The sequence below is a fragment of the Myotis daubentonii genome, chromosome 21 (genome assembly GCF_963259705.1).
Source record: "Myotis daubentonii chromosome 21, mMyoDau2.1, whole genome shotgun sequence".
NCBI lineage: Eukaryota > Metazoa > Chordata > Mammalia > Chiroptera > Vespertilionidae > Myotis > Myotis daubentonii.
The window spans coordinates 2,214,219-2,238,615 of NC_081860.1; the positions used below are offsets into that span (position 1 = coordinate 2,214,219).

A 24,397-nucleotide genomic window follows, 5' to 3' on the forward strand; every position below is an offset into this window, starting at 1 on the left:
CTCATCATTGATATTTCTATCTCTCCCTCTCCCTTCCTTTCTAAAGTCAATAAAATATATTTAATAAAAAAGAATGAATGGAGCGTTCATTTCCCATGGAGTCTGGATGATAAAATAAGGGTAATTTTTGGGTAATTGCCTAAAAAGAGGGGTGTTTTGGTGCTATCTGCCAGCTTCAGGGCTTAGATGACATTTATGTACCCACCTGCCTTTTCCTGGGGGTGACACACTGATTGTTAGGAATGAGATAGCATTCATCAGTGTTGCCTAGGCTGGACAATCTCCACAGGCATGGGTAAGGGAGAAGGCAAAGAGAGAAATGGATTATGGAGGTGCTAATCTATAATTTTGGAAAATAAGGTAATTAGGAAACAACCCGTCCTCACCATGGCTAATTTGTGTTACCGTTGAAGTTGTGCATCTGGGAATGAAGCTGTGCGAGATAGGTGTTTTTCAAAGAACTATGTGTAGCAGGTAGTACAAAGCTATGGCCTCAGCACCCTGGGATTTTGGTTGTAGGGATCAAGTGTGGTGTCATGTTCTTGGTATCTTTGACGAACAATCTGAGGGACTACAAAGGTATTGCCTGACAAGACCATATCAAATCACTCACACTCCCTTTCTGGCCAACATCTCTTCCTACCCTATATTCTAGAAACTCACTCTACTGTCAAGAGGAAATATGGCGTATGTGTGAATCCCAGAGCTCAGTTATCTTTTATCTGCTCAACTGCCTTTATTGTGGGAAGACCAAATATCAGTAGAAATATAAGATGACAGTGACTTTCATGTGATAAAGCCCTGGTATCTTCTCTGGTGTGTGCAGTGGAGGGGGCAGACTAATGTGGAGGGTGGGACTATGACAGATTTGGAATCTTAGGACTGAATCTGGTTCCGGGCTGTACTGTCCCCATTATGACGGGATATGAACTTCGAGGACATGGACATTGTCTTCTCTCAGGAGGAATGGGGGCTCCTTGATGAGCCTCAGAGACTTCTCTATTGTGATGTGATGCTGGAAGTTCTTGCACTTTTATCATCTGTAGGTAAGACCTTCACATTCTCCCCGTGTCCTGAGATGATCTCCGCTCTTCCTTTATTCCTCTGACGTAGCTTTCACTCCTCTACAGCCAGACCATGGGCTCTGCTAATTTCCCCAATGTCTTGTCAGATGTGCTGTGGCTGCCATGGGTGAGGTCTGTGGAGAGCCCTGAGCCAGGGACTCCACAAACATCCCTAACACTCATTGCCTCAGACAGTGCAGGATGTGTCTGGGAGTCAGGAATCTTACAGACAACTCAGTGCATCCCGTCTGCTATTCCTCTCCCTGGGAGGGTGACTATGCTCAGATTCATGGCTTCCATTTCTACCTCCTTCCTCTAGCCAAAGGTCCTTGGTGACTGCCTGTGCCAGGTTATGGTCTTTACTTACAGGAACCTTGAACTGTACTTACAAGATCACACTTCAGTTGTTGTTTGTAATATTATCTTCTGTAAATACGATTGCAAACCAAATTGTTCTAGGCCAGTGCTGGCTGCCCATCTCTGTCATCTTTTATTAATACTTACAATATTTCTGTTGTAAGTATTTGTAGAGAGGAATGTGCAGGATGAACCCTGATATTTTTTACAGAGTGAACATGCAGAATGGTTCAGAAGAGGCTTGACACTGTTGAGTTGCAACTGTGGGCTGGATATGATGTAAGGGTGTTTTTAGAAGATACCAAGCACCTGCTCATTTCCAACAGTGTTTAGGTGCAAGTACCACGGACAATAGCAGATTTCTACCTTTTCTTTGCCATACTTGACACTGTGGTAACATGTCATTTCACCTGTAACTTCCTGGCCTTTGACTATCTTCAACTGTGTGGCCTTTTTGCATCACCTGTTCCTCTGCATTGCTCCATCTTCAGTATTCTCTAACATTGACCTGAACAAGTGTTATAAGATGCACATACAAGCTTAAATAGTTCTTGAATACCAGGTACTAATTTATTGAATATTAGAGGCCCCGTGCCTGAAATTTGTGCATGGGTAGGGTCCCTAGGCCTGGCCAGCGATCAGGGCCGATCAGATTCCCTGCCTCCCAACCTACTCCGTCCCTTGCCACATGCCCACTGCTACCACGTTTCTCCCTGCCTCCCCACCTCCTCCTTTCCTCTTTCCCTCCATCCCTCACTCTGTCAGCACCCTTCTGCGGCCATTGGTCATCCACCATGTTCCACACCGCCCCCTGGTGGTCCGTGCACATCATGGCAAGCGATCTTTCTCCTGGTTGAACTCCTGAGGGTACACTTTGCATTATATATAAATTTCTTGGAATGAGACATAACCATATTTTAGCACAGCTTTCCATGTCACCAGCAGACAAACCATGCTGAACACTCTTAGCAGAAGAATCAGCTGACGATCCTGCTTTTCTTCACGTGCTGCTTGCCGCGTGTGTGATATTTTGTTTGAGGTCTTCCTTGTTTTGTGATCTTCGGTAGCCCAGACCTTCAGCGCAGTATCTTATAATCCTTCCTACAGATCTTTTATTGTCAGAGAGCCAACGTGTTATGTGCCACACATTTTTGTAAAGGGACTTCCACCTGTCACCACAGTCAGCATTCAGTTTCTCACCATTTATTTTATTTTCACATTGTTGACATGAAATGGATGAGGAGGAAGCCAATTCTGAGCGGAGTGTGTATGTTACAGGAGAGTCACACGTCAGGACTTTTAAGAGAGCTCCAGCAACCCAAAAGACCCATCTTTTTCTCAGTCTTAAAAGATATTTTGCACCTGACTGAGTTATAAGCAGCATACTTTGAGCAGAAAGCCTTCATCAGTGATACATGTGTGAGAATCTTCTGTTTCAGTGTAAACTCTTACCAGCAACAGGGAGATGCCAGTGGACAGAAGCCCTGGGAAGAATGTATGGTCAGGGCCTCATTTCTGTCCCAGTGCAGCTTTTACTTAAGATGGGTGCCTTCAACCGCTAGGGAGGTTGGGGAAGACTTGCCAGCCATCTCAGACATTCTCCAGCAACAGGCCCCTTTTAACACTGGGGATCCACACAGTGGTAGTGACATTTCACAGGAATTTCTCAGTGGAAGAGGTCATGACGGGTGGGGTGAATGTGAAAAAGCTGCCAGCCACAACCAGAAAGTTGTTCAACATCAGGTTGTCTGCTCCAGAGAAGTGATTTATAAGTGTAAAAAATATGGGAAAGCTTTTAGATAAATCTTTAACCCCATTCATCATAGAAGAGTTTACACTGTAGAAAAGCCATACAAGTGTAGTGATGGTGGGATGTCCATCATCCTGAGGTCTCATCTCATTCAACAACACAAAGTCCACACTGGAGAAAAGCTGCATGAGTGTCCTGATTGCAGGAAGCCCTTCAATCAAAGTAGTATCATCACTCCACACCGGAGAGTTCACACTGGTGAAAAACCGTATGAGTGTAGTGCATGTGGGAAATCTTTTAATCACAATAATCACCTCCTTACCCACAGGAGAGTTCACACTGAAGAAAAGCCCTAAGAGTGTAGTGATTGTGGAAGGTCCTTTAGGCAACACAGTAACTTCACTCAATACCAGAAAGTTTACAGTGCTGCAAAACCTCATGAGAGTAGTGAATGTGGGAAATGTTTTACCTGCATTAATCACCTCCTTATCCATAAGAGAGTTCACACTGGAGAAAAGCTGTATGCATGTACTGATTGTGGGAAGTTTGTAATCTTTATTAATATCCCCGGTGTAAATATTCTCATCGTTATGCGGTTCAAACGGCCAAAATGATGGCTCTGAACATGGACATGATATTTCAGTAGCACATCATTATATTTTATTTCCAATATGCTGATACAGTGTGTTCAAATATGTTCAAAAATTTTCACAATAAAACAGTAAAATTATTGGGAAGCATCAAGTTTAAACCTTTTTTTAAAGATTGATTTCAGTAGAATTGATTTAAAATGGACATAAAAATGTACAATTTCGGTGTTTCCCTGCATGCCTGCATTGCTGATACCAAGTTCCTCCTGCCCTTATCAGTTCCTCATTCTCGGCCTCTAAAATAATTAATGCAATAATCCAGTCTGACATTGAAATAGCTTACTTTATTTTCTTGTAAAAAAGACACTTATGAAATCCCAGGAAACCTAATCTAGCCTTCCTAGTAGCCCGGTGCACCACCATCTGTCATCAGGATGGTTCCTGTATCTGCCTATTCTCAGGTACATTATTGGGTTATTTTACCAAAAATGTCACGTATGTCGGACCGAGGCCAAACAGCTAAGTGGGTCAGCGAATAATTTCAATAATGGAAGGGTGCAAGTTCCAATGCTGGTCACATCAATTACAAGTGTTACTCAAAGAATGTATAAAATTAATGGAACAAAAAAATAGATCTCTCCCTTTCTCTCTATACAGACAGTCCTCGGGTTACTTCGGACTGGACATGTGTTGTTTTGTGGTTACGTCGCCATCTGCAATTTATTGAGATAAAAAAGTCCCGTCATTTCGATGTAAGGCGTTTGCAGGAAGTTCGCTGGGGAACTGGTTGGCCAGCGGAGCGGATGAATAAGTCCTCACGCGGTGCTACAGGAGGGAGACGCTGTCCTTCAGTCGCCATTCATAAGCCATTTAGGACTGTGCTTCATTTGCTCTCTTTCTTTTGTGTTATTTTGAATACTTTTTGCCCTTCCTTATGGATCCTAAGCGAAAGGCAGATTCTTCTGATGGCAGTGCTACGAAAAGAAGGAAAACCACAATGGAAGTGAAAGTAGATGTAATGAGATGCTCAGAAAAGGGTGAAACACCGACAAACATCGGCCGGTTGCTTGGCCTCAGTCCTACGACTGTCTCGAAGATCATCCACGATAAAAAGCGTACACTTGACCGTGTGAAAGAATCCGCTCCTATGAAATCAACTCTGATTACAGAGCAGCGCAGCGATCTCATGATTGAGATGGAAAGATTATTAGTGCTTTGGCTGGATGACCAGCATCAACGGCGTATCCCAGTGAGCCTGATGGTGATTCAGGAGCAGGCTAAAAGATTGTTTGAGGCCTTGAAAAAAGAAAAGGGGGAAGGGAGTGAAAGTGGAGAGTTTGTGGCTAGTGAAGGCTGGTTTATGCGTTTTAAGGCTCGTGCTAATTTGCATAATCTGAAGGTGCCAGGGGAAGCTGCCAGTGGTGATGCAAAAGCAGCAGGTGCTTTTCCTAGTGCGTTGGCTGAGATAATTAGGGAGGGGGGTTACTGTGATAAACAAGTGTTTAACGTCGAGGAGACAGGCTTGTTCTGGAAGCCTATGCCTACACGTACGCACATTGCCAAGGAGGAGAAGACAGCATCAGGCCATCAAGCCAGCAAGGAGAGACTGACTTTGCTACTTGGGGCGAATGCTGCTGGTGACTTCAAGCTGAAGCCCTTGGTGTGTCTGGCCGAGAATCCAAGGGCCCCCAAGGGCATATGGAAGGGTCAAGTACCTGTCATCTGGAAATCTAACAAGAAGGCCTGGGTGACACCTAGCGTATTTGAGAACTGGTTCACCAACCATTTTGTGCCAGAAGTGAAGGACTACTGTGCTTCCAGGGGGCTGCCCTTTAAGGTGCTGCTAGTGCTGGGCAGTGCCCCTGGTCACCCTGCCGATCTGAATGACTTTCATCCAAGTGTCAAGGTGGTTTACCTTCCACCTAACACCACCTCCCTTTTACAGCCTATGGACCAAGGTGTCATTGCCTCATTCAAGGCCTACTACCTCCGAAGGACATTGGCTATGGCTTTTAGGGCAACTGAGGATAAAGAGTTGACTCTCAACGACTTTTGGAAATCTTACAATGTTCTGGTTGCTGTAAGGAACATTTCTGATTCTTGGGATGAAGTTAAGCAGACGAACTTGAATGGTGTTTGGAAAAAATTGTGTCCCCAGTTTGTGAATGATTTCCATGGCTTTGAGGATTCAGTTGAGGTTGTCATCCAGAATGTTGTTGAGCTGAGTAAGCAGCTTGATTTGGAGGTGGAGGCTGAGGATGTCACAGAGCTGCTGGCATCTCATGGAGAGGAGCTATCTACCAAGGACCTCATTCAACTGAAACAGCAGGTAATTGAAGAGGAAGACACACCAACCCCACAGCCCAAGAGATTTACAAGCCAGGAACTGGCAGGGGCCTTTGCCATGATAGAGGATGCCTTGGCAAGGTTTGAGGCTCAGGACCCCAACAGTGACAGGTACAGTAAGGTTGCCAGAGGGGTCATGGATAGCCTGCAGTGTTACAAGGAGATTTGGGAGGACAAGAAAAAGGCATCCTTCCAGACCAGCCTTGCACATTATTTTAAGAAGGTAGAGAGGCCTGCAACAGATCCTGTACCCTCTACCTCATATGCCTCTCCAGACTCACCTGACCCAGTATCTCCAGCACCTTCTGCCGGTTCTGCCTCTCCAGACTCACCTGACCCAGTATCTCCAGCACCTTCTGCAGGTTTTGTGTCTCCAGCCTCACCTGACCCAGTATCTCCAGCACCTTCTGCAGGTTCTGCCTCTAAAGACTCACCTGAGCCAGTATCTCCAGCACCTTCTGCGGGTTCTGCTTGTCCAGACTCACCTGGCCCAGTATCTCATTCACCTTCTCCAGGTTCTGCCTCTCAAACCTCCTCCCCCCAGCAGCCCAGTGTAAGCCTGTCTCTCCCTCCTTTACAACGTCCAGTGTGCAAGCCAACAACAGTAGTAAAGGTAAGGATAATACCGTATTTACCCTTGTATGTACATATGTGCTTTATGTTTTTTATTATTTACTTACCACAAGTAAAGGTCAGGAATTGTTATCTATCTTTTAATTTTTTTTTAATATTTCACTTCATTACTGCTGTGTATGTGTGCCATGTGAGTGACATAGGTTCTTATGTAGGTGGGTTCTGACTTATGGCGAAAATTGCATTATGTCACGCAATCGTAGAACCAGATACACACACACACACACACACACACACACACACACACATACTAGTAGCCTGGTGCACAAAATTTGTGCACTCGGCGGAGGGGGGTCCCTCAGTTATTAAACATTTTAGGGCACAACACTGACCACATTGATGATGGTGGTGGTCTTGTCAGAATGTGTTATATTATGCAGATGAAAATCTGTTTAAACAGATTCGATGTAGATATTTTCAAAGATGGAAGAATTGTCCCTGTCAACTATTTTAGTTGATTCATATCTTCTGTAATTGTCATCATTGCAAAGTTTTCAGTCCCCATATGGATTGCTGGATATAATAGGTCACGCGCTGTGCTGTCCTTTGTAGCCTTTGTTACCTTAAGGTCTCTAGTTTTCCATTTATATGTTTCAGTACCAACCTTACTGGCTTAAAAATGTAAGCTTTTAACACTGTTCTCTCTGTTTCGTATCCTTCCGATGAAAAGTGGAGTTGGGTTGCAGCACAGGAGAGAAATTCAGAAGGGGAATATTGAAGTAATGACTGCAGTAGGAGAAGAGGAAACCTATTTCCCTGGCCACAGGCGCTGATGCCCTGGACCACAGGGCTGGCAGCTTCTCCGGGTGGCTGCAGCCTGGGACCTCTGGCCCATAGCTTATCCATCTCCTGGGCTGCAGCCAGCCCCAGGTGCTGGCGTCTGGACCAAAGATGGGTGGCTTCTACTTCTGGGGGCTTCTTTGTCTCCGTCTGTGCTTCCAGGGAGGGCAGTCAGTTATGTGTCATACAAAAATAGGCATCACCAATCGCAGAAGCCAGGTGCGGGGCAGGGAAGCCACGGCCGGGGAAGCTGGCGGAGATTGCTCCCTGACCATGTACCTGGCTTCTGTGATCGCCCCTGCACCTGGCTTCTGTGATCGTCCCCGCACCTGGCTTCTGTGATCGCCCCCGCACTTGGCTTCTGTGGTCATCGATTGCAGAACCCGGGTGTGGGGCAGGGAAGCCACTGCCCGGGAAGCTGGCGGAGGCTGCTCCCTGCCCACGCACCTGGCTTCTGTGATCGCCCCCGCACCTGGCTTCTGTGGTCACCTATCGCAGAAGCCGGGTGCGTGGCAGGGACCCCACGGCCGGGGAAGCTGGCAGAGGCTGCTTCCCTGTCCGCGCACCTGGCTTCTGTGATCGCCCCTGCACGCGGCTGCTGTGGTCACCGATTGCAGAACCCGGGTGTGGGGCAGGGACCCCGCTGCCGGGGACGCTGGTGGGGGCAGCTTCCCTGACCCCCTGCACCTGGCTTCTGCAGTCACAGTCTCTGTCTGTGTCCGCTTCCCTGCCCCACCCCCCAGGCTTCTCCGATCACCCGCTGGTGGCAGGGCAAAGGTGGCCTCCAGGGCCGACCTTGGCCCTGCTCCCTGGCTCTTGCCTGCGCCTGGGTTTCTGATCACTGTCTTCCATCCTTCCCCTTTCGCCTCCCATCATTGCGAGTATGCAAATTAACTGCCATCTTAGTTGGCAGTTAATTTGCATATCACCCTGATTAGCCAATGGGAAGTGTGTTGGAGCTATGGTTAATTACCATGTTTGTCTATTACTAGATAGGATATATATATCCCTATTTCTCTCTCTCTCTCTAAGATCAATATCTGTGTTTTAATCACCTAGTCAATCCACAGACATGTGAACACCAGCACAGCCTAGGGGCCTGTGATGACAAGCAGCCAAGTTTCTCTTGAGGGCAGAGCATACAGTGACCCAGAGAACAGTATGGGAGGTGCCATCTGTGTCAGTGTGGCAGGTGGGGAACCCGGGCTGAGCTGCACAGTCACCCACAGGGGATGATGACATCAGTGTGGTCCCTGGGACTAAAAGCAAAGCGGCCACGCACTAACGTTGACAGACGGGTGAATGAAAAGGGAGTCCATTTCTTTTCTTTAAGTTTCTTTATTGATTAAGGTATTATATATGTGTCCTCATCTCCCCATTACCCCCCACACTGATGCTCTCACCCGCCTGTTGTCGGTTTCCATTGGTTAGGCTTATATGCATGCATACAAGTCCTTTGGTTGATCTCTCCTCCTTACACCCACCCACCCCTACCTTCCATCCGAGGTTTGACAATGATCGATGCTTTTCTGTATCTGGATCTGTTTTTGTTCATCAGTTTATGTTGTTCATTATATTCTATAAATGAGTGAGATCATGTGATATTTATCTTTCTCTGACTGGCTTATTTCATTTAGCATAATGCTTTCCAGTTCCATCCATGCTGTTGCAAATGGTAAGAATTCCTTCATTTTTATTTTAGTTTAGTATTCCATTGTGTAGATACCACAGTTTTTTAATTCATTCATCTACTGATGGACCCTTTGGCTGTTTCCAAGTCTTAGCTATGGTGAATTGTGCCACTATGAACATAGGGGTGCATATATCCTTTCTGCTCGGTGTTTCTAGCTTGGGATATATTCCTAGAAGTGGGATCACTGGGTCAAATGGGAGTTCCATTTATAGTTTTTTTGAGAAAACTCCATACTGTTCTCCACAGTGGCTGCACCAGTCTGCATTCCCACCAGCAGTGCATGAGGGTTCCTTTTTCTCCGTATCCTCCCCAACACTATTGTTTGTTGATTTGTTGATGATAGCCATTCTGACAGGTGTGCGATGGTACTGCATTGTCATTTTGATTTGCATCTCTTGCATGATTAGTGACTTTGAGCATGTTTTCATATGTCTCTTGGCCTTCCTTCTGTCTTCTTTCGGAAAGTATCTATTTAGGTCCATTGCCCATTTTTTGATTGGATTGTTTATGTTCCTTTTGTTAAGTTATATGAGTTCCCTGTAAATGTTGGAGAATAAAGCCTTATTGGTGATAACATTGGCAAATATGTTCTCCCATGCAGTGGGCTTTCTTGTTTTGTTGATGGTTTCCTTTGCTGTGCAAAAGCTTTTTATTTTGATGTAGTCCCATTTGCTTATTTTCTCTTTAGTTTCCATTGCCCTAGGACAGTGATGGCGAACCGTTTGAGCTCGGCAAGCAGCATTTTGAAACAACCTAACTTATCTCTGGTGCCATGTCACATATAGAAAAGTTTTGATATTTGCAACCATAGTAAAACAAAGATTCATATTTTTGATATTTATTTTATATATTTAAATGTCATTTAACAAAGAAAAATCAACCAAAAAAATGAGTTCACGTGTCACCTCTGATGGTTCGCCATCACTGCCCTAGGAGCAGTCTCAGTGAATAAATTCCTTTGGCATATGTCTTAGATTTTGCTGCCTGTGGATTCCTCTAGTATTTTTATGGTTTCCCATCTTATGTTTAAATCCTTTATCCATTTTGAGTTTATTTTTGTGTATGGTGTAAGATGGTGGTCTAGTTTCATTTTTTGCATGTATTTGTCCAATTTTCCCAACATCATTTATTGAAGAGACTGTCCTGATTCCATTGTATGTTCATGCCTCCTTTGTCGAATATTAATTGGGCATAGTGGTTTGGGTCAATTTCTGGATTCTCTATTCTATTCCATTGATCTATATGTCTGTTCTTGAGCCAGTACCAGGCTGTTTTGAGAACAATGGCTTTGTAAGACAGCTTGATATCTGGTATTGAGATCCCACCTACTTTGTTCTTCTTTCTCAGGATTGCTGCAGCTATTCGAGGTCTTTTTTTTTATTCCAGATGAATTTTTGGAAAGTTCATTCTACGTCTGTTAAACATGCTGTTGGTATTTTAATGGGGATTGCATTGAATCTATAGATTTTGGGGGGTAGTATGGACATTTTGATGATGTTGATTCTACCAATCCATGATCAAGGTTTGTTCTTCCATCTTTTCATGTCTTCCTCTATCTCTTTTTTCAGTGTCCTGTAGTTTTCCACATATAGGTCTTTTACCTCCTTAGTAAAGTTTGTTCCTAGATATCTTAATTTTTTTGGTGCAATGGGAAATGGGATTTATTTTTTAGTCTCCCTGTAAGTTCACTATTGGTGTATAGAAATGCCATAGATTTCCTGGTGTTAATTTTGTATCCTTCTACATTGCCAAATTTATTTATTAAGTCTAATAATTTTTTGATGGAGTCTTTAGGGTTTTCTTTGTACAGTAGTATGTCATCTGCAAAAGAGGACAGTTTTACTTCTTCTTTTCCAATTTCAATGCCTTTTATTTCTTCTTCTTGTATAATTGCAATGGCTAATACTTCCAGTAGTAGGTCAATCAGGAGTGGTGAGAGTGGGCATCCCCGTCTTGTTTCTGTTCTTAGGGGAAATGGTGTTAGTTTTTGTCCATTGAGTATGATGTTGGCTGTGGGCCTGTCATATATGGCTTTTATTATGTTGAGGTATGATCCTTCTATTCCCACCTTGCTGCGAGTTTTTATCAAGAAAGGGTGTTGGATTTTATCAAATGCTTTTTCTGCTTCAGTTGATATGACTGTGATTTTTATCTCTCAATTTGTTTATGTGATGTATCACGTTTATTGATTTGCAGATATTGTACCATCCTTGCATCCCTGGGATAAATCCTACTTGATCATGGTGTATAATCTTTCTGATGTACTGCTGGATCTGACTTGCTAGAATTTTGTTGAGTATTTTGGAATCTATGTTCATGAAGGATATTGGCCTATACTTCTCTTTCATTGTGGTGTCTTTATCTGGTTTTGGTATTAGGGTGATGCTGGCTTCATAGAATGAGCTTGGAAGTGTTCCTTCCTCTTGAATTTTTTGGAATAGTCTGAGGAGGATAGGTTTTAATTCTTCCTTGAATGGTTGGTAAAACTCCCCTGTGAAGCCGCCTGGCCCCGGGCTTTTGTTTGCTGGGAGCTTTTTGATGCCTGCTTTAATTTCTTCCATAGTTATCAGCCTATTGAGATTTTTAGAATCTTCCTGATTGAGTTTTGGAAGGTTGTATTTTTCTAGGAATATGTCCATTTTCTCCAGGTTGTCTAGTTTGTTGGAATAGAGTTGTTCATAGTATTTTTAACAATCCTTTGTATTTCTGTGGAGTCTTTAGTTATTTCACCTCTTTCATTTCTGATTTTGTTTATTTGGGTCCTCTCTCTTTGCTTCTTGGTGAGCCTGGCTAGAGGTTCATCGATCTTGTTTATCCTTTCAAAGAACCAGATCTTGGTTTCATTGATCTTTTGTATTGTTTTTTTGATCTCCATGTCATTCATTTCTGCTCTGATCTTTATTATCTCCTTCCTTCTGCTCACTCTGGGCTTTTCTTGCTCTCTTTCTAATTCTCTGAGATGTTGAGATAGATGATTTACTACCATTTATTATTGTTTTTTGAGGTAGGCCTGTAAAGCTATAAACTTCCCTCTGAGGACTGCTTTCATTGTGCCCCATAGATTTTGGATTGTTGTGTTTTTATTGTCATTATTTTGCAGGATGTTTTTAATTTCTTTTTTATCTCATTTGTAACCCAATCATTGTTTAATACAGCCGTGGGCAAACTACGGCCCGTTTGAAATGAATAAAACTAAAAAAGAAAAAAGACCGTACCCTTTTATGTAATGATGTTTACTTTGAATTTATATTAGTTCACTCAAACACTCCATCCATGCTTTTGTTCCGTCCCTCCGGTCCAGTTTAAGAACCCAATGTGGCCCTCGAGTCAAAAAGTTTGCCCACCCCTGGTTTAATAGCATGCTTTTCAGGTTCCAAGTGTTTGAGTTTTTTGGATTGTTTTTATTGTATTTATTTCTAATATTATGCCACTGTGGCCTGAGAAGATGCTTGGTATGATTTCAATCTTCTTGAATTTGGAGAGACTTTGCTTGTGACCCAATATGTGGTCTATTTTTGAAAATGTCCCATGTGCACTTGAGAAAAATATATATTCGATGGCTTTGGGGTGAAATGTTCTGAAGATGTCAATTAAGTCCATCTGATCTAGTGAGTCATTTAGGATTGCTATTTCTTTGCTGAATTTCTTGTCTAGAGCTGTGGTTCTCAACCTGTGGGTCGCAACCCCTTTTTCCGTCAAACGACACTTACACAGGATTTGCCTAAGACCATCCGGCATATCAGATATTTACATTACGATTCATAACATTAGCAACATTACAGTTATGAAGTAGCAATGAAAATAATTTTATGGTTGGGTCACAACATGAGGAACTCTATTTAAAGGGCCAGAAGGTTGAGAACCACTGGTCTAGAGGACTTATCCAGTGATGTCAGTGGTGTTGTAAAGTCCCCTACTATGATTGTAATGTTGTCTATCTCTCCCTTGATATCTTCCAGGATTTTTTTTTTATGTATTTAGGTGCTCTTGTGTTGGGTGCATATATATTTATCAGGGTAATATCCTCTTGTTCTACCAATCCGTTTAGTATTATGAAGTGGCCTTCTTATCTCTTGTTATGGCCTTCACTTTGAGGTCTATTTTGTCAGATATAAGTATTGCTACCCCAGCTTTTTTTTTTTTTTTTCATTTCCATTTGCCTGAAAGATATTTTTCCAATCCTTCACTTTCAGACTATGTGAATCCCTTGTTCTGAGGTGGATCTCTTGTAGACAGCATATATAAGGTCGTGTTTTTTTTATCCATTCAGCCACTCAATGTATTTTGATTGAAGCATTTAGTCCATTTGCATTTAAAGTTATTATTGAAAGGTACTTGTTTGTAGCCATTGTTATTTTTTTTGTGCCTGTGTTCCTGCTTACCTTTTTATTTCTTCTTTTTGCAGCATTCCCTTTAGTAGCTGTTGCATTGCTGGCTTGGTAGTGAGAAAGTCCCTTAGCCTTTTTTTGTCTGTGAAGCTCCTGATTTCCCCTTTAATTTTGATTGATAGTCTTGCTGGATAGAGTATTCTTGGATTCAGTCCTTTGCTTTCCATCACTTTGTATACCTCCTTCCATTCCCTTCTAGCTTGATGTGTTTCTGTTGAGAAATCTTTTGATAACTGATGGGGGGTCCTTTGTAGGTAATTCTCTGTCTCTCCCTTACAGCCTTTAAGAGTCTCTCTTTGTCGCTAACATTTGCCATTGTGATTATGACTTGTCTTGGTGTGGGTCTTTTGGGATTCATCATGCTTGGGACTCTCTGTACTTGTGTACATTTTTGTTCTCCATATTAGGGAAGGTTTCTGTCATTATTTCTTCACATAGATTTTCTAATCCTTGCTGCTCTTCTTGTCCTTCTGGCAGCCCTATTATATGTATGTTATTTCGTTTTGTGTTGTCCCAAAGCTCCCATAGGCTCTCCTCTTGCTTTTTAACTTTTTCCCCAGTTGCTGCTCAGATTGGGCTTGTTTCTGTACTTTTTTGTAACTCAGTAATTCGGTCCTCTGCTTCTTGTAGTCTACTGTGGAAACCTTCCATGGTGTTTTTGATTGTAGCTATATCACTTTTCATTTCTTCTTGATTTTTGCATAGGTTATTGATTTTCTCCTCCATCAGGTGAATGAACTCTATGACCATTACTCTGAATTCTTCTCTCTTTTTTTTTTTTTTGTCATGTTGCATCCTTGGTTTCACTTTTTTCCCTTCTTGGCGATCTTTTTCTTTCCTCTGGGGATTGTTTCATTGTCTCTCCATTCTATCACCAGAAGGTTCAAATGTCAAGTAACGGCCATGTGTAGTGGGAGCCATGTGTAGAGGGAGCTTCGCACCCTGCAAGTGTCACTGAAGAGCTCTGACACCAAGATGTGTGGCTACCTTGCGTTGGGGGGCCACGCTCACCCAGGATCACATTCACAGGCACTTAATGTGGCCTCATGTGCACACCTAGAATTAGGTACCCTGCCTGCACCATTCTGAAACAGATCCCGCTGGCACGTGCCAAAAATCAACGTCTCCTGGCGCGAGGCAAGATACAGAGACCCTTGTGTCCGCAGCGAGAATCGAGTATCAGAGTCTCTGTTGCTTGGTGTGGTCTCATGCCGAGAATCAGGGTCCCTGTTTGGGCATGTGCCATGAATTGCAGTTACTGGCTCTTAGTGTGAATGCACTGGGAATCAGGGATCCCAGGTGCGTGTGATGAGAAACAGATTCAAGTCACTGGTGCTGCCTCTTGCATGGAAAATCAGGTTCCCTGGTCTGCTTGGGGGACCGAGTAACACAGTCGCGCTGTGTCAGAAGAAGGTGCACTCCTGCCCTGCGGAAAAAGCCTTCTGTGTGTGCTTGCCCTGAAACAAAGTCAGGTGGCACTGCCCCTCAGTGTGGGCCTGCGGTCTGGTCACGTGAGTGTACACTGCAAGAAACAAACTCCCGTGTCCGTCACCCTGTCTCACATTCAGCACTGCCTCCCTGTGTGGGCACAGGGTCTGATGGCTGGAAACAAACTCCCAGAGTTTGCGCCCCCAGGCTCAGATTCAGCTCTGCCTCCCTGGTTGGGTGCAGGGTCTGGTCGTGGGAAACAAGTTCCCTGAGCTCATGCCCCCAGGCTCAGATTCAGCGCTGTCTCCCTGTGTGGGTGTGGGATCTGGTTGCGGAAAACAAACTCCCCAAGATCGTGCACCAAGGCTCAAATTCAGCACAGCATCCCTGTTTGGGCACGGATTCTGGTCATGGGAAACTAACTTCCCGTGTCCACACACCCAGGCCCAAATTCAGGTAGAGCTGCCGCTGCTGTGTGTGGGCAAGAGGTCTGTTTGAGCAGAGAGGGTCTGGCAGTTCCTATGCCTCTGCTGTCGGGGTATCGAGGAGTGGGATTGGCTCTGTAACTCACAGGAATCTGTGGCCTCAGTGCCTAGGGTCTTGGTGTCCGTGGGTCTGCAGCTGTGGTTGCAGATCTTTTTCCCGAGTGAATGTGGGCTCCTTGTTTGCCACTGAGACCAGATTGTGTAATAGCGAGGCTAGGATCCTAGTCTCAAGCAGTTCTGTTCTTCAAGATGGTGCAGTCTCTGTGCCGGGGGTGTCCTCCCCGGAGTGTTTGTGGTGCCAGCAGGTTTTGCTATCTAAGGCTGCCCGTTTGGCAGCCCCTTGAAAGACTTGTAGCATCTAGCTGTCCCTAGCTCTCACTCACACACACCACACACGTCCACCTACTCCTCTACCGCTCCCTCACTGTCTCACAAACCCTCCTTACCTTCTTGCTGGTCGCGATCTTTTTTGGGGGTAGTCCATTTCTGATGGCGTCTTTATGATACGATATGGGGAATTTTAGGATAATTCCTAACAATATGGGTTGCTCTGGTGCTACATGCCAGGTCCAGAGCTTAGGTGCCATATATGTGCCCACCTGCCATTTCTGATTAAGGGCTGACCCAGTGAACAATAAGAACGAGAGCATACATCAGTGTCACTTGCACTTGAGAATTCCCACCAGGATGGGCAAAGAAGAAGAGAGAAGGGTGAGAGAGAAATGTATCACAGAGGTGGTGAACTAGAATTTTAAGAAAGAAGCTGATTAGAAAACACCCTGTCCTTGTCATGGCTTATTTGTGTTCCCAGTGAAGTTGTGCCTTTGAGAATGAAGCTGTGAGACAAGTGTGGATCAAAGAACTATGGGCAGCAGGTAACGCAAAGTGATGGCCCCAGCAAACTGGGATTGGAGTTAGAAGTGTAATGGGCATTACCATGTTGTTTGGTGTCTTGGAGGCACAATTTGGAGGACAACATGGGTATTGCCTGACAACACCAGTATCAAATCCATCACATTCCCATTATGTGCAGCATCTCTTCCTCCCCTGTGTGCCTAACACCCACTGTTATTAAAAGGGGGCAGTGTGACTCACATTTGAGGATCAGAAGACAGGTATCTTGTATCTGTTCATCTGCCTTTATTGTTGTGAGAGACACAGCATCCGTATAAGGAGAGATTGACTTTAATGGGACCAAGGGCTGCTATCTTCTCTGATGTGGGGAGTAGGGGAGCATATGGATGTGCAGGGTGGGGGGTATGGCAAACTTGGAATCTCAAGAGAGAAACTTATCATGGGGTGTACTTTCTCCATTGTGACAGGATATGAACTTTGAGGACATGGCCATTGCCTTCTCTCAGGAGGAGTGGGGGCTACTTGATGAGGCTCAGAGACATCTGTACTGTGATGTGATGCTGGAAGTGTTTGCACTTGTATCATTCGTAGGTAAGACCTTCACATCTCTCCTAGTGTCCTGAGGTGATGCCCACTCTTTATTTATTCTCCAGACTTAGCACTCTCTCTCTCTCTCTCTCTCAAAGCCAGACCATGGACTCTGCTCATTTCCCCCACTGTCTTAACTAATGGGCTGTGGCTGCCAGTGCTGAGCTCTCAGAGAGCCCTGAGCAATAGACTCCATAAGCCTCCCTAACACCAGTTGCCTCAGAAACTGCAGGAAGTGTGTGGGTGTCAGCAGTCTTACAGACAGCTTAATGGGTCCCTCCTGCTCTTCCACCCTCAGGGAGGGTGACTATATCCAGATCCATGGCTTCCACTTCTGCACCTTTCCTGTAGATAAGGACCTTGGTGAATGCCTGTGCCAGGTATCGTCTTTATGTACATGAACCAGGGGCTGTTCTTGTAAGACGCTCCTTCAATTGTCGTTTGTAATATTACCTTCTGTGAATACTATTGCAAACCGAATGCTATGGGCAAGTGATGGCTGCTCACCTTTGTTGTCTTTCATTGATACTTGGAATATTTATTTTGTACGTATTTCTAGAGAAGGAGGAGCAGGGAGAACCTCGGTTTTTTACAAAGTGAACATACAGGACGGTCCTAGAGGAAGCCTGGCCTGGCTGAGTGGCAACCTGGGGGGAGGTATGACATAAGGATGGTGTTCAGATTGTACCAGGAACCTGCTCCTGTCCAACAGTGTTTGGTGCAGGTTCCCGTGGCCACACCTCATTTATACCTTTCCTTTCCCATACTTGACACTTTGCTGACTTGTCATTTCATCAATGACTTCTTAGTTTGGCTATCTTCTCCTTTTTGTCCTTTTTACATCACCTATTCCTCTGCACATCTCTTTCTGCAGTATTCTACAACATGGACCTATGCAAGTGTTATGAGGACAACATACATGCTTAAACACCCCTCAAACACCAGCTACTTATGTATTCAATTTTACTTGGAAAGTGATGTAACCAACCTTCTGCACAGCTTGCCCATGTCACAGGCAGAGAAGATGTACTGAATGCTGTTAGCAGCAGAATGAGCTGGACAGTCCACTTATCTTTCATGTGGTGCTCGCCATGTTTATGCTCTATTTCTGTTGAAATCTCCACTGTTTTGTGATCTTCAGTGGTCAAGAACTTCACAGGGGCCTCTTATTAAGCCATCCCATAGGTCTTTTATTTTCAGCCAATTGTACGAAACCAATGTAGTATGTGCAACACACTTTTATCATGGGACTTCACCCTGTCGCCAGAGTCACCATTCATTTTCTCATCATTTCTCTGTTTTCAGGTCATTGGCATAAAATGGATGATGTGGAGGCCTATTGTGAACACAGTGTATCTGTAGGAGAGTCTCAGGTCAGGGTTTCCAAGACAGCTGCAGCCACCCAGAGGACCCATCTGTGTAAGCCGTGCTTCTCAGTGTTAAAAGACATTTTGCACCTGAGTGAGTTACAAGTGGTTTACTTTGAGAAGAACGTGTTCTTAAGTGATGCGTGTGTGACAGACTTGTGTTTCAGTGCAAACCCTCACCAGCAACAGAAGGATGCCAGTGGAGAGAAGCCCTGGAAAGAAGATATGGAGAGTGCCTCGCTTGTGACAAGTTGCTGCTTCTACTTATCTGGGGTGCCTGAAGCCAATATGGAGGTCGGTGAAGACTCCCCAGCCATCTCAGGGTTTCTCCGGCACCAGGCCACTCTTAACACTGAGGAGCCACACAGTAACAATGAGATTTCACAGGAATTTCTCAGTGGAAAAAGACATCACCAGTGGGTTGAATGTGAAACAGCTTTCAGCCGGAAACAGAAAGTTGCTTATGATAAAGGTCTCTGCTCTGGAGATATGATTGATGAGTATAATAAATGTGGGGAAGTATGTAGACAAACCTTCAACCACCTTCAACACAGGGGAGTTCACACTACAGAAAAGCCCTACGAGTGTACTGATGGTGGGAAGGTCTTCAGTGAAAGCATTGCTCTCATTAAACACAACAGAGTTCACACTGGAGAAAAGCCATATGAGTGTAGTGAATGTGGGAAGTCCTTCAGTAAAAGGTCTGACCTCACTATACACCACAGAGTTCACACTGGAGAAAAGCCATATGAGTGTAGTGAATGTGGGAAGTCCTTCAGTCAAAGGTCTGACTTCACTAGACACCACAGAGTTCACACTGGGGAAAAGCCATATGAGTGTAGTGAATGTGGGAAGCATTTTAATCAAAGGTGTTACCTCACTATACACCACAGAGTTCACACTGGAGAGAAGCCATATGAGTGTAGTGAATGTGGGCAGTCCTTCAGTCAAAGGTGTCACCTCACTGTACACCACAGAGTTCACACTGGAGAAAAGCCATATGAGTGTAGTGAATGTGGGCAGTCCTTCAGTCAAAGGTGTCACCTCACTATACACCACAAAGTTCACACTGGAGAAAAGCCATATAAGTGTAGTCAATGTGAGAAGCATTTCAGTGAAAGGGCTGCCCTCACTAGACACTACAGACTTCACACTGGAGAAAAGCCATATGAGTGTACTGATTGTGGGAAATCCTTCAGTCGAAGGTCTTACCTCACTCTACACCACAGAGTTCACACTGGAGAAAAGCCATATGAGTGTAGTGAATGTGGGAAGCATTTCAGTGAAAGGGTTGCCCTCACTAGACACCACAGAGTTCACACTGGAGAAAAGCCATATAAGTGTAGTGAATGTGAGAAGCATTTCAGTGAAAGGGCTGCCCTCACTAGACACCACAGAGTTCACACTGGAGAAAAGCCATATGAGTGTACTGATTGTGGGAAATCCTTCAGTAGAAGGTCTTACCTCACTCTACACCACAGAGTTCACACTGGAGAAAAACCATATGAGTTTAGTGAATGTGGGAAGCATTTCAGTGAAAGGGTTGCCCTCACTAGACACCACAGAGTTCACACTGGAGAAAAACCATAAATGTCTAGGGAATGTTTTTATGTTTCTCACTTATTGTAAGAACCCTCAAGGGGCTCTATGGGACCCTTTATATGTATGTAAACCCCTTTTATGGGAATGTACACTCTGCTAGATTCTCAGAAATTTGAGATACAAGTGAGACTTGAAGGAGCTGCACTGTAATTTTTAAAATGCCCAGACCTACGACCCAAATGTTGTCACCGTCTCTTTGTCACTGAAGAGATTCCACCTCTAACACCTGGCTCACCTGAGGAGTGTACATCGGTCATCATCCCTGGCTGCTCAGGGGACTGTATTCTGTGTTCTCGCTTCTGCTTGAAGTAATTATGCTTCCTCCAAGCTCTTGGCAGTATCTTCATTCATTTCTCTATGACTAGAAAATTGACCTGACCCAGGATTCATCCAAAGCACTCCTTTTCAGCTAAGAACTGCTACCTTTTTCAGGATCATAGTGGTACTCACATTATGTTTTGATAAATTTGGGGGTATCTTAGTCACCAACCCGCAAACCCCTTGCTCTCCTGTGCTCTGGTTTACGATCTTTTTTAAAAGGTGTTTTTACATTTGTTCCTTTAATTTTGGTTTTATTCAATATGGCCACAGATGATTTGCAAACACAAATGTGATCTGTCAGCGTGCAGAGATGAATAGATGTTGTGTTTACCCCAAAGTTTATGTGGTTTGGAAGGGAGAGCATAATGGCAGGAAGTCACTTTTTGTCCAATATTGGCTTATTATTTACTGCAGCCCGTGGCCTTGAAATAAAGACCACATGACTGTGCATTTAATCTGCAGGCTAGTGCCTCGATTATTGGTGAGGGCAAAGGTCACTCTGAACGTCGCTCTGCTTCTGTGACCGATATGAATCATGTTCTCTGTTCACAATATGTATTGCATAAACTTCAGCTATGTTTAGAGAACCTGCTCTCCATGTACTGCAAAGGAGCCATGTGCTAGGAAGTATGGAATTTCCTAGGCTAGGGTCATTTTTTGAAAGACTCTGAGTTGGAACCACAATTAGGACAGAAACCCTGTTTCAATAGTGAGTGGGAAAGCCTGCAGTAAATTAGATGAAAAGGGCCTCTTCTGAACATAAGGCCACGAATGTCCCAGGGCCTGTGGCTTGTGTGACCTTTATGTACAGACATTCTCAGGACCTCCAAAACTGTTTCATGTAGCTGAGATCATTGGCAGATAAAATAACCTTATGCTATTGTGTATTCCCTGGCCCCTCTAGAGTGTTTACATAAGGTACATGCTCACCAGGCAAGAAGTCAAAGCTAGAGGAAGGATAATCCTGCCATCTGTCCCAGGATGTGTCTTTTGTAAGCAGTCAGCATTCCTGTTGAATTTCATGGCCATAGTTGTTTGGTTTTTTTAATATATACTTTTATGATTTTGGAGAGAAAGGGAGAGAGAGAGCAAAATATCAACGAGAGAGGATCATTGATCGCTTGCCTACTGCATGCCCTGCTCTGGGGATCGAGCCAACAACCTGGGCATGTGGCTTGATCAGGAATTGAACCTTGACTTCTTGATTGATAGGTCGATGCTCAACCACTGAGCCATGCCTGCTGGGCTGATGGCAATAGTCTTCACTGCTTATCAATATTTGCTGCCACTGAGGCTAGGCTGGTCCTCCCAAGAACTGAGGAGAGAGATGGTCCTGTCTATATAGGGTTGCCATCTTAATTTTCTAACAACAGAGGGATATCTAGGATTTATATGAAACCACCTTTCAAGACTTTACTTAGGTATATGCATAAATGACGAGCAAGGGAATGCAGTTTTCTAATGTGCAGTATTTGGTGAGGTTGAACACTCAGATAAAGCTGAGAAACCGTCACAGGTAAAATAGGCTTCTCTGTTACCCACATCCATGTTGGGGAAAAAGTAGGCTTACTGTTGTGAGTATGCCAAACACAGTTAATTCTCTTTTTCAAGTAACTGTCTTCTGTATTTTAAAATGTATTTTTATTAAATTTTGAAGGAAGGGAGAGGGAGAGAACAGCAATCATCTGCCTCCCGTATGACCAATTATTGGGGATTCAGCTAGGCATGTGCCCTGACCTGGAAGCAAACCACTGGCTTTCAGTGAACATGATCACAGCCAATAAAATGAGGCACCAAAGGCCATGGAGAGTTTATATTTATGTTGTTATTTATTAATCATTGTATTATTTCCATCCCAACAACTCTAAACCTACTTTGCCACATCGGATATTTACTTGCAGCCCTTTTGTAAGCTTTCTGCCTTCCCAGCCCGCCATGCAGGCATTGATTTACCTTTCTTTACAGTAGAGTAGTTCATATTGTTCATAATTTTATTGGCACTACAGTGGGGCCTTGACTTATGAGTGTCCTGACTAACAAGTTTTTCGAGATACGAGCTGTCTCTCGGCCAAGTTTTTGCTTTGAGTTGCGAGCTAAAATTCGGGATACGAGCCAGCTTCAGATACCCAACCGCTAGTTGGTGCAGAGGACATCACAGTGAACGCCACACTGAGTAATGGCATTTCAATTCATTGTAATGGTGAAAATTGATTTGACATAAGAGTAATTTGAGTTACAAGCTCCATCACGGAACGAATTAAACTCGTAAGTCAAGGCCCCACTGTATAAGGTGAATTGCCTTTAACAAGCACTGGCTTACGTCATGCTACACAGATATTTTGAGATTCAACACTATTGTTTATGTAAATAGTTAATTTTTCATTTCCAGGAAATACTGTATTCTGTGGATAACCACTTTATTGAGCAGTCTATGGTTTCAGTTGCTTGGAGTTTTATAAATAAAACGCCTGGGCCCTAACTGGTTTGGCTCAGTGCATAGGACCAGTGTGGAGAACCATCCAGCGACCCTTTAGCACGGGTTCATACGTAGAACAAATGGAAAGCACAGGATCACCACTGAATTTAACGTCAGCATTTTTCACCATCATCCTCACTGGGAGCACTCACCAGGGCCATGCAAAAGAAAGGAGACTTGGAAGCCGGTGCTGACTGATGTTAATTGCAAAGAACAGGGATGCTGGGATGCTCACAGCCCTGTACCCTTCCCAGTAAATATTCTTAACATGTGGGTCTTCACCTTGATCATAGTAGGGGAATCCAGGCAGCCAGGGATGGTCCCGAAGTCACACTCAGAATTGGTGTTGAGTTTGCTGCCCATGGCATCTTACAAAACTCCTTTTTTTGTGTTGTTTTTTTTTAAGTTCATTCCTTTGAATCTTGAAAGAGATGGTTTTGGGCAGCTTGGGTAGAAAATCCATCCAGATGAGGAGAAACTGAACCATCCTGACTGGTTACCACTGTGATTTTCTACCAGTTCCCACTCCTCTCCTTTGCCCTTGCACACCCCAAAAGAGGTTGGCACCATATGGTCACCTTAATGAGGCCCATCCAGTATACCAGGTTCTGCTGCTGACTCCCTGAGGTTGGCTGCAGCTCTGTGATGTGCTTTAACCAATGAAGTGTGGTGGGAGTGAAGCCTGTCACCACTAACAGAAAACTCTGGATCCACTGAGACTGGCCACCCTCTCTGCCCATCTCTGATAATGTCAACAGGTATCTACATGGTGGCTCCTCCTTTATGCCAGTCCCAGGAGAACCAGCGTGGACATGTGGTATGAACAGGAAAGATGCTGTCTTTACGCTAAGCCACTAAAGCTTTGGGACTGCAGCAGCTGGCCCATCCCCATGGTTATGAAGTACCAACTCTACTCTCTAGGAGGCAGCAGAGCCTAACATTAGAAGCCAGACCTCTGTTAGAGACACATGGGTTTGACGTCTAGCCTTGCCTTTTATTTACTCTACACTCAGGCAATCTACTTTGAGTCTCTGACCCTGGATTTCCTCTCTATAAGACAGATGTTTAAACCATATCAGGTTGGGGAGAGGATTCATGCATGTAAAGCATTGAATCCAGGTCCTGGTACCTGTAGTAAACATTCAAACTCTTAGCTCCATAGCTTCACAATGTGTATTGTCTAAAAACATTCTAACAATGTATGGAATGTCAAAGTTTTGTCTTTTGTATCTTTTCAAATTTTGTTTTTAAATAAATAGGATAGGATTATGCATATTCTCTCATAGCTTGTGTTTTCTCATACTGTTGTGATTTTTTAATAAAATAAAAATCAACCTCAATAGGTTTAGGATGATCCCATTCACAGAGAGGTTTCCAGTTCAACTCCATGTGATGACACAAGTAAGTGGAGCATGCCAGCTCAGTCCTCAGTGTGGGGGCTTGCAGAGGCCATCTGATCGGTATTTCGCTCTTACTCTTTCACTTTGTCTCTCTTTAAAAGTCAATTAAAATATTACTCATATAAATCCATTGATATTTGTGGGCTTCAGGACTAATTGCAGTAATACTCTTACCTCAAGGAGCATTCTGAGCTTCGCAGGATCAGAAATAACATCTCCAAACAAAAAGAGAGTTTTATACAACACTCCCTAACCCTGCCACCAGGCACTGAAG

General features: G+C 44.0%; 1 protein-coding gene across 1 annotated transcript; it reads left to right on the plus strand.

Annotated features, from left to right (window-relative positions):
* Positions 1-3,293: 3,293 nt before the first annotated feature.
* Positions 3,294-19,914, plus strand: LOC132223009 (zinc finger protein 135-like). Its single transcript, XM_059678404.1, is given in 2 exon segments — positions 3,294-3,556; positions 18,936-19,914. Coding segments are annotated over 2 exon segments (1,242 nt in total).
* The last annotated feature ends 4,483 nt before the right edge of the window (positions 19,915-24,397 follow it).